The 11,239-nt window shown below is 45.1% G+C and overlaps 1 protein-coding gene across 1 annotated transcript in view; it reads right to left on the bottom strand.

Moving 5' to 3' along the window:
• Positions 1 to 11,239, bottom strand: part of FAF1 (Fas (TNFRSF6) associated factor 1) — a gene marked incomplete at its 5' end in the record, with an annotated part of 124,572 nt that overhangs the window by 6,989 nt on the left and 106,344 nt on the right. The window contains 3 exons of the mRNA XM_010156975.1: positions 6,393 to 6,608; positions 10,108 to 10,185; positions 10,567 to 10,647. Coding sequence (XP_010155277.1) covers positions 6,393 to 6,608; positions 10,108 to 10,185; positions 10,567 to 10,647 — 375 coding nt within the window. The remainder of the gene's footprint in view (positions 1 to 6,392; positions 6,609 to 10,107; positions 10,186 to 10,566; positions 10,648 to 11,239) is intronic.

The raw sequence follows: 11,239 nt of genomic DNA, 5'->3' as shown, positions 1-11,239 counted from the left end.
AAAGGAAGCAAACAGCCACATCTTCTGGAGGTTTGAAAACGTACAAATACGTTTAGTACTACCGATGAACTCAAGAGCTCTGCTTTGCATACATCCCGGCGGGGAATGGATGTGAACACAGCCACTCACGGGAGAACGGCCCAAGACTGGATTCACATGCACTTAATTATTAACTGCATGGAAAAACAATCCGAAAGGACTTTTATCACAAGTTCAAAGGATTAAGATGTTCAGATACCACAGTGGTATCTACAGTATAACATTGAGATTGGTAGATAGGTAAATAGAACAAAAAGCGGGCCTAAGACTGCTCTGGTGATTTAGTCTGATGTATTACTTATGCAATTACCAAAACAGCAGGAGATCATTAAATTTTCTGGTAACCAGACACAGCATTCTTAGTATCATACCATTAGAAAGGCTCTTTATTGCTATTTTATCATTACATTTTCTTCCTACGAGGAGAAAAAAACACCACAAAATTGACATTAAGCATAAATTCTGGGAAAAGAGTACAAAATACCGTAAGCCCGGTTTGCTGGATAATGCCATACACAACAGCAAAGCTCTGCGGCTCAACTCAGGCATCTTCCTGGGAACAATAACGCGCCTGCCCTGAAATGTTTTGTAAAACGGGGCAGTGCTGAATGAAAGAACACTTTTGGTCAGGGATGTGCTTGGGTGGAATGTATTAATCACATGGTTGGCATTAGTCATTGGGGTAACTAATGAGGATGACTCAACTGAGCGTTCACATAGCGCCTGGAGTGTTCAGCGCTGCGGTGAATGCTGGCCTGCTTTAGCGAGCCTGAAGCAGACGAGCTCCTCTGAAAGGCACCTCCTTCCCCAGATTGGTTAGACCTTCCCCGCAGTCAGAGTCCTCGTAAGAGATCAGAAACTATATTGACCTACAGACTGTAATTCTATTTCTTTTTAGAATGAGCTTACATCTGCGAGGCGAGGAAGACATCCCTTCCAACCCCACTCAGGGAGCCGATACGTGACGGCTTTAACCTTTCTCATTGGGCATCGCAGTTACCTACGCAGAGGCCCCAGGTCTGAAAAGACAGACCAAGTCTGTCCGTCCTGGAAGAAAACTTTATGAAAAATCATTCTGTAATACCTGCAGAATTTTTGACTACCTATACGGAAATTTCCACGAAAGTAAACACCACATCTCAAGAATCAAAATCCAGCCGATACGCTCTAATGTACTGCCGCTGAGTTCAGCGGGGCAGGCGTGTCACCCGTGACCGTGATACGCTTCTTTGTGAGCACCGAACTTGTTAAAAGCAGCAAACCCCGGGGGCTGCACATGCTTCAACGTTCTGGCTGCAGGGATGGGTGGCCCATTCCTCTTGCACTCGAGGTTAATCCATCCGACCGTTCTACTGTGACGAGTCATCAGGAAGAACGATCACAGTGTTTCTGTGGGAGGCATGGGACATCCTAGTCTGGTAAGGCCAACCTGCTCAGGCAACTTCTGAGTGTCTTAACAAAACCAAACCTAACTGCTTGTATAAATAAAACAGTGTATCCTGAAAAGGGAGGAAGGACAAGGGCAGGTACTATTGACTTCAGGACAGCTGTAGGTGACAAGAGGAGGGATGTAGGTGGCTGTGGCCTTATGTAAACTAGATCAGAGCTGATAACACATGCCACTACCAGGTCTATGTTGACCTGAAATAACAGATGAGCATTACTTTATGTAGTAGGAAACGCAACCATCAGCAACTGAAATGACTGGAAAAATTGCATGGATCACATGTTAAATTTTCCTTGAACTTATAAAAACATTCTCAAATTTTTTGACCATATCGGAAAAATACGTCATTCATCTGAAATCCTCCTCTGCCACAGGACAGATATGCAAGCTACGTTCCTGATTTATGTGAAGTTATTAAGAGTGCTATTGGGTATAACCGTGACACTGCATGGATCCTTTCTCACGGTGACATCATTCTTCCATCCTTCCCAAGACGATGATTAGGGGAAGGAATGTTAAAAGCCAGAGATGGTCCTGAACATGTAACTATCCCATGAACCATTTAAAGAGTTTAAACACCACCTAATGAGTTTAAAAGTAGGTTCTTTGAGGAAGTAGTGTGCACTGGGTGGGATGCAGAATGACCCTCACAGAGAATGGCTCCTAGAACCGATACACCGCATTCCCACACTACCTGGCATAGCAGCGTGGGGGTCACGCTCTGGCATTACCTTTCCGGGAACACAGAGGGCAGTTACCTGCTCAGGCAGGATGACGTGAGCCGAGTGCTGCAGCTCAGCTTGCCATCCTGCCGCGTTGTCGTCACCACTGTGGGTGCCCCGGAGGATTACTCCTGCCAGAGCACAGGAACAAATGATCACGTTGGGGTTTGGAGGAGTATCTTACTCTATACTGCCATATAATATTAAGAATCGTCTGGCCCTAAATTTACTGAAACCCTGGTCTTACCTAATTTAAACTGACATGCAATCTGAGTTAAATTTATTTTCTGCCTTTTCAAAGGAGACAGATTTTTTGTTTCTGTTTATTTAAACTGCTGTTGAAATTGGTTAATTAAAAGGGTTTAAAAAATCTTAATACTCTAAACAGAGAAAACTGGTTCTGAATTATTAAGCAACATTTTAGATGCATTTAAATAACCTTAAGTGACTTAGCTGCCACCTGATCCTAAGCTGTGGCTCAGAAAAATAAAATGTGAAATACTGTAGAAGTCTTGGCTTACCAGGGCCTCCAGATACAGTAAATAAAGAGCTTAAGTCCCTAATACCGTGCCTGCAAAAGGCAAACTCTCAAATACATAACTGGTGCTCCACCTTAAGGGGAAATGAGCAGAAGAAATTGAGGATTGCAATCTTGATTTTTCAGAAGAACTTCATAAACGCAGTCTTTTGAAAACAGTCTGTCAAAAGAGGGAGGGTGCAGGACCTGGCTTTGACAGCTACCATCACCAAGGTATCACCAACCCCACCAGGGTGGCCGAGGCCCCTCTGGGTAGATTTGTTCTGCACATCCCTCCTACAGCTTCAGCCGGATGCGGTGCACCTCCAGCCTGAGGGGTGGGGAAATGCCCGGTCCGTGAGGGTTAGAGAGTTTCAGGAAGACTTCTGCAGCCCTCCCCCACAGAAGGAAGTGAGGAACTGATCATCCAGGAAGGCCTCAGGCTACCAGGAGGAGGAGAATGTTGCAGCTGGCAGATCGAGAGGACGACCCAAACCAGTGCTTGGGGAGCCTTTTAAGAGAAAGGGACTTAAGAAATACTGAGCGAAAAGGTTGACTGAGCATGCTAAAACGCTGAGAGCGAGCTCTTTTTGTTAGTTACGCGCATTTCGAAGATCAGAGCAATTCTTGCAAGGAACTGCAATTCCAAAATGGGCACATGTTTAAACGGCGCGCGCATTTGCTTCCATACAGCCTTTGCGGGTGCGTTTCAGAGGTACGCAAAGAAGGTACCATACAGCTTTCCGCTCCGGAAGACGTGCTTGCCACACGTTAGAGGGACAAGCCACCCGCCGACTCAGGCTCACCCGTGTGACACCCGCCCGTTGGAGCGGTCCGCGGCGCTGCCTGGGGTACGGCACTGGGAGAGGAGGTAGTTAATACCTAATTTCAGCCCTAGCAGAAAGAACACCACGGTTGGTGACAAAGACCCAATAACAAGTCGCCGCATGTGCTTACCTGCTTTGGAATGTCACTGCTGCTTTAAAATCTACAAGTAGTGTCTGGAAAAGGTTAATCTGTGTATTTACTCACGTGTAGAAGTTTGTATTTACAGTAGGGTTATGATACCAACTTTAAGTTAGCTAAGGATATCTGTGTAAGCAACGGGAACATAGAACTAAGAACTAATGAATTTTTATTTACCAAAGAAGTAAAAATACTTCAACAACACTGTGTCAGGGCTGATGGCTTTGAAAAGCAGGTAAAAACACTCTAACAAGTTTATTATTTGGTTGAAGTTAATTCCCTCATTTCAACAAGACAGAAACACTTTTGGAGGTGTGTATGTTACTGTAAGCAGATTAGGATGGGAGACAAAAATACCAACTTGGGAAGACACCTTTTCGTCTTATGGCAGCAAAAACTCCAGCGAAGTAACTCCGATACTTTCAAACGTATTTTTTTTCAAAAATGTTATGTGTAGTGTAAATACAAACAGGCATTTTAAATGCTGCTGTTTGCTGGAAGCACAACCCAAGCGCTCTGCTCTTGCTGCACGGATTTCAATGTGTGTTTGGGATACGTATCACAGAGCAGAAGGCTCTTGACACCTTGCGGTGTATTTTTAAGAGACTACGTACCACAGAACCTAGGGCAGGGAAGGTGTACTTTTACCCTGGGGCGGGGAAGGTACTTTTATCCTACTTCCAAGGCATTCATCGGTAACTTCTTTTTTTCCAAGTCTGACTACGGAGTTGCACACTTCCAGCTTTGCAAACCGGGGGAACGTGGCAGATGTCATTTATAGTTCCCGATGGTTCGCAAACCCCTGGGGATTGGTTTTCGTCTGTTGTAGCTCTGGTGGTCACAATGGCAACCGGATTCATACACAGCCACTGAGTCAATGGGCATGAATCATTTATGTGACTCCTCATACATGGCATTATTAGGTTGGAATCACAGAAAAAAGATGACAGGGTCTTTGCTTCCCACACAACAGACCAACGGCTCCGTATCCTGCCATCACAGTCTCCTGTCTTTGCCTCAGCATCTCTCCCTGGCAGTTTCCCGAATGTACTGAAAATACCAGCCTGTTCTAATTTAGTGGTCTGCTTTCTTTTCCACTCCTTTTTTAAAAAAATTTGTTCTTATGTGAGTCATCAGAGAGATTTTTGAGTTTGTTACAGAGTACTAAAATTAACAATGGCGCTGATGCGATTAAGCGCAGAAACAACCAGTCAAGACCACAAGACCAATGCAGAAAGTTAGAGTAATATACTTGTAGGTTTTTTTATATTAAATATGTACTAAGACGTAAATATGTTACAGGTAGGCAGCTACGACCTGCAGAATATTTAAAATAAACAAAAACATTGTTTAGGCTATAAAAGATTGTTTTCCTTCTGTCAGGTAAACTGAACTACCAGCAATCTGACTCGTAGCCTTTGCTTCTGCTGGAAATGATATTACATGCTTAAGGAGTAAAGTTAATTAGTGATTAATGAGATTCCTTAAATGCTGCTTTTCAGTCTGACTGATTAGGATTCTCATTATAAGGCAAGGTGGGAGAAAAGCTGTAAGCACTACCATCCTGTTCACAGAGTTATGCCAAAAACCGGTCAGGAATCACATCCACCCACAAGGTCGTCCGCTTTGGAGTACTTGTGACCCGATGGAGCACTTACAAATGACAAAACAAGAGGTATCTGTCACAAACCAGCACTGTAAACACGCCAATCAGAGCCCTCCTCCAGGGGCAGCGATGAGAAACAAAATGGAAATGCAACTGGAGTTATCGAGCTCCTTGGATGAAAAATGGCTTAACCAGTCAGCTGGAGACGCCCCAGATGCTGATCCAGAGCTGCCTCAACTCAGCTGCAGCACTGCAGCCGTACGGCCAAGGGGTGCTGAACTTCACCCAGCGCTGCTCAGCTCGGCACTGCCGTCTGTGCCGCCTGGTGCCTCCGCCGTTTATGTGGGGCTCCAGGCAATTCCTGCACAGCTGGACCCACTGACTTCCAGCTTTGCTGTAACAACAGCCAAGGAAGAGATGAAAGTCCATTTGTAATAGAGCAGGAAACACAGAGGTGTATTTTCAGAGAAACTCAGTAACCAGCACACAAACATCTGTTGGTAGATCAACAGAATCTAATTGACTTTTGTAAGCAGTATTGATTTTGAGAAGCGGTGACAGTGGGTACAGCGCTAGAATTTCGAGGTAGGAGATAGAGATGATTATTTACTGGTATTAGGTAACAGGTCAATGAATAATTTATTAGAAAGTACTGATGACCTCATAACTGAATACTGTCTGACACGGGGCCTGCCTTGCTCAGAACGTGACATTGCACCAAAACAGCACAACCGGGAAGAGCAGAAGTACCAGCCCATAACAGACCCAGGCAGCGTACCAACGTCGACGTGGCTTCCTTCAGCACAGGACGTGAGCGACACTGGCCGTGCGTACTTGGGCAGTTTTCACTGAATACAGCCCACAGCTTGTTTGTTTCAGAAACAGAGGATTTTTTACAGTGTCACCGCAAACAGATTTCTCAAGGCAGTTCTGTATGCAACACCTGCTCTGTATGCTGGCGGGGTGGCACCTGGCTTGCTGACAGCACGCTCACGCTCGGACGTATCATGTACCTTCTATGCTGTATCACACTGTTATCCAACACACGGGAGCAAGAAGTAGTGGTACATATTCCTGAAAGGTACATTTACTCACATCTCTCCTCGGAAAGGTGCCCAGCAGCTTGTACTCCTCCCAGGGATATCCCTTGGAAGCTACAAAATCAAAGACAACCTGCAGCTTGCTGCTGGCCAGGAAACGTCGCTCAAAGAATTCTCCGCTGGGCGTCCGAATGCGCAGTTTACTGACGGACTCGGTGCTCTCCTCCTTCGGTTCGGGAGGCAAAGATTGCTCGAGAGAGAGCCTGATAGCCTAAGGAAGGAAAAATAACCGTTTAGGTTGCAACGCTAGCAGTGGAAGAAAAGGCCAGAAGGCGTTTCTATTTATTTCTTCTAGAACTTCAAGAAGCGCCACAGTGCTCCAGAGCCATAGCTGTGTTCTACGTCTCAATGACAAAATCATTTTTATTCACTCCTTAATAACAGCCCACCAGACAACTAATTAAAATAAATCCTTCTTTATAACACATATTATTAGGTCTACAGTTAATGCACGATGGGGATAAGTAATTTAATCATTTGGCAGAAAGCCTTGGAAAAAATCTGAATGACAGAATAATTGTCAAGTGGCCAATTGCTTCCTTAAAGGGTATAAATTAGAAGGCAGTAAAAGTATTTCTTCAAATGCACTTGTCAAGGTGCCTTCCTCCTCCACAGAGTAACGGACCACGTGCAGCCAAGACCCGAGCCTCAGCGGTTGCCGAGAGTAAAAAGAAATGTACACAGGAGACCGACTCTAAATAAACCAAAACACTGTTAAAAGACATAATGAAAAATATCACGGAGGTACGTCAGATACACAGAGTACATGGAAAAGTAGGAATGGCCAAAGAAGAAAACTGGGAGGACAGGAATGGGAGCTTTACGATTTCATGCAGGCAGTTACTATTATTTGCAGGAAGATGGTTCCAAGCACAGGTGTGCACATTTTCTGCATGAAATCGGCCCCAAAACAGCAATAACGTTCCATGTCTGACCGTCTTCCTGCTAACATCAAGATTTTAAGGAGAGGAGCCAAATCTGTGCGCTCGGCCCTCTGCCTCCGGGAGCCACCACCCCCTTAATGCTTTGGTCAGAAGGTTTTTTTTAAATTGATGCCTGATATTAGGCTGCTGAACGAGGTGGGCTTGATTTCTGAGGGCACCGAGTGCTGTCGGTACTCAGGGACAGGCACTGGCATCCGTTCAAAGTCAGACCATCCTTCGGACGCAGCGCTGTCACACTGTCCCCTCAGGCAGCCGTTAAGGAGAATGTCCGTGAATGGAAGCAGCAGCACGGTCCCACTGCCTCCACCAAAATCTGCCCAGAAGACAATTTTCCGAACCGAAGAGGCAGTCAGGCACGGATTTACCCAGGGTCTCAAGGAACCTGGAAGTCACACAGTTGCTATTTGTGCCTCTGAACACCTCCCCAAGGTCACTTAGTGACCGAAACTGATGGAGGACGATCACATCAAGGGAAAGGACTGGGCAAGATTGCAGAGGGTTTAAAACAGTCTACTTCTTACACACAAACCTCGGAGCAAATGATATCTCAGTATAAATATTTATACATAGAACTCGAGTTCATTTTTGCTCATCTACTAAGAGATTATATTTTAAATAGATTCTATTTTAATTTTCTCCCTCTCCATCCTCAACCACCTGCTTACTATCTTTCTGTTTTGACATTTCCCCACACAGTATAACAACAGATGCTACATTATTTACTGAACCCAATCAATTATATTATAGAAAAATAAACAACAGTAGCTCATTAGAGCTCTTCTCTTTGTGCAAAGAGTGCGTCGCTCCCCAAAGCAACTAGTCTCCACGGCTGCAGCCTAAAATGGCAATTTACAGTGGATATTCTGTACCAGCACCCCCCGCCAGAAAACGACGATGTGATGGATCACATTAACAGCTCTCGGACCTGAACAAGCAATTCCAGTTTGTTGATAAAAAGATGTTCAGTATGTGAGTAGCTCAATAGTCAGATTTCAAATATACGAACTGAACATCAAGCCGCCTCTGTAAGTAAACACTGTTGCAGAACAATGCAGTATAAGTAATCTGTATACTTGAAAACGGGGCGGGTTAGTAAACATTACTGTTAAAATCCCTTTTGTTCTACTAAGCAAACAGAGCCCATTATTTTCATGACCGTGCTCTACATCAAAACAGGGAAGCCCAGGTATATTTTGATAACGTAGACCAGTCTTTCAGCCTCTCCGTAAGAAAACAATTTCCAAAAGGCCAAAGTATCAGAGAAGGTTCAGGAGCAGACATAATACAGCAGAATTAATTATTGTTTCTATGCAGGCAAAATTGCCTTAAAAAAGAAAACCGTATTTCCTACTGGAATCTGGGTGTGAGCCGACAGCTCAATGTCTGCGACTGCTGCAGCCCCGACTTCTCTTCAACTGCTATTAACCCCTCCGAGCGGCCGTATGACAATTATTCTGGACACAGTTCTCAGGATTCCATGAGTTCCAAGGGCTTCCACTCAGTGTACAATTAAATAAGAACCTAATTCCAAATTTCAAACCCCTGTAATCCATGAGAGTTAAAGCAAAGAAGTCATGGTTAAGTCCACCAAAAGTACTGGAACTCTGCTATTTCATATAAATGAATAAATATTTTTAATATTTCTTTTTTATTTATATTTGATATAATACTGGAAACGTGGTCAGGAAATAGATAATTCAACAGGGATGGTGACACCACCCTGTAGTCATTACCAGCTTCCTCACAGAATCTTACATGCCCAGAAGGACGACCCCCAGTCAACTGTCATTCCAATGAAGACATTTATGTGCGTATCACTTTTACCTTGAAAATGATATTCAAGGGTTTCAAAGTCTTTTTCAAGAATCGACTGTTTCACAGCGCTTCTGTAAGGACTTGTATTTCAAGAACTTCACAGAACAGATGGAAATATTTTAATGAGTAGGCTATTTTATCATCCTTTGACACATGCGTGGTCTTCAGGGGAAGAAACATGGCTGCACCCCAGCCTTTTCACCATATTTTGTGTTTGCCGGGAGGTGACAGAGAGCAGGTCAATAATAGAAGTAAAATTGGGTACAGGATGCCTTAGGTAAATTCCTAGACACACAGCTAGGACCGGCGCCAGCCCAGATCCTGAACGAGGCTGCAAGAGCTGGCTCTGACGGGCACTGGGACACTCAGAATCTACAAAATCAGGAGAATCTCCAAAATAACAGGGTTTGGGGAACAGTTCTCTTCACAGCACATGGTTTCTATTTTCTTCTATAGGCCTAGGGATGTCAAGTGTTTGTTTAAACATGATTTTACTTCTAAGGAAGATTCTGTAGAGGGCTGTTCAGAAATTTAAAAATGTACCATAAATCCCATTTTCTAGAGGTTGTTTTTTTTTTTTTTTTTTTTTAAGTGTGTTATCTCCCAGATTGAATTTGGCAATTTGCTTGATCAGAACTGCAACCAGGCTTTGTGTTACTTCCGGGAAGCAATGAAAGGGCTGAGTGCCTGCAGAAGCAAGGCTAGAGGTTCCCGGAGACTCCACCGTTTCTGGAGCTCGTTTCACGGGTCTCCTGTCAATAGGCCTGTCTCGTGTCTGCTGTAACGCAGACCCAGGTGAGAGAACATAAAAGCACTATGTTTTTCATATGCATGGTAAGAAATTAGTTAATAAAAACTGATGTTCACATAAAAAGTGCACTTTGAGTGAAAGTTGCGATGTCCGTAACCTTCGTGAACCCAAAAGTTGTCAGAAAAGGTAAAACATCTCACCTCACGTTCTTCCTCCTGTTCTTTCCGAATCTGTTCCAAGCGAAACTGCTCTGCCATTTCTCTCTCTTGCGCTTCCCTCTAATAGAGACAAAGAGAAATCACACATGTATGGCCTCGCTTCCCAGAGATGTGGTTAATGGTGTGCATTAGCTCGGTAACAGCAAAGAAACCGCTCAACTTCTCTGCAGAAATTAATGTAAGAAATAGGACATTTATTAAATAGTCTTTTCCAATCATTCCTTTCCCAATTTCAACTGATAAGTGGGGCCAGGACTGCTTCAGCAAAAAGATGCAGTCAGGTCTAGGTGCTCCAGGTGACTGTATCTAGTGCCACTGAGGCAACTGCAGCTCCTACAGCAGCCGCCTCGTCTGAAAGGCAGCACTGAGGTCGGGCAGAGTCCTCCGCACCAGGGGGATTCCCGTCCTGACATTCACGTGATCACTTCAGCCTGCACACACCTTCGCTCTGTCAGCCTCCAGTGAGATGCGGTACGCTTCGTCCTGCTCCCTTTTCACATTTTCTCTGGCTTCACGTTCATCCTAAAGGAAAAGAAAGAAAGAACACACCCCCAAGCCATCAGCAAACAGCGCACCAAGATCTTCATGTTCACCCACACTCGCTAACCCCAGCGACTTCAAAGTATCTGCACACCCTACTCATCTAACCACAGCCAGGAGAAGTGATTTCAGAAATGCCTCGAGGGCGACCTTGGCTGACCTAAAGCTGCGTTGCCATCGCCACGTAACGGACTGGCGTCTCCGAGCCCCAGCCTGAGGTTGGATCTGGCAGCCGGGCTCTCTGCCCAGCCATCCTTAACAGGGCCGTGGCCAGCGCGGCCTCCTCCCGCGCCAGTCATGTGGGCTGCGGGAGGGGGATGTGTGGGCTGGTGCTGAGGAGGATCTCGCAGGGATCTCACTCCTACAGTTGCCAGTTTGGACGGGCATGTCATAGGGAAGGACAGGGCGAGGTTTAAAGGATGAGGCTGGATTTTAGTTTGCTCTTCGCTCAGACTGACGGCAGTTAACGGCTTGTCCTGCAGGAGAAGGCCTGCTCCCAGGTCCTTCCTTGGTGAGAACACCCTGTCAGATCCATCCAGGGTCATGGCTATTAAACATCATCCAGAGGCCTCGG

This window comes from Eurypyga helias, unplaced genomic scaffold, assembly GCF_000690775.1.
Source record: "Eurypyga helias isolate BGI_N326 unplaced genomic scaffold, ASM69077v1 scaffold6448, whole genome shotgun sequence".
Taxonomy (NCBI): Eukaryota; Metazoa; Chordata; class Aves; order Eurypygiformes; family Eurypygidae; genus Eurypyga; species Eurypyga helias.
This window is presented reverse-complemented; position numbering and strand designations above follow the sequence as displayed.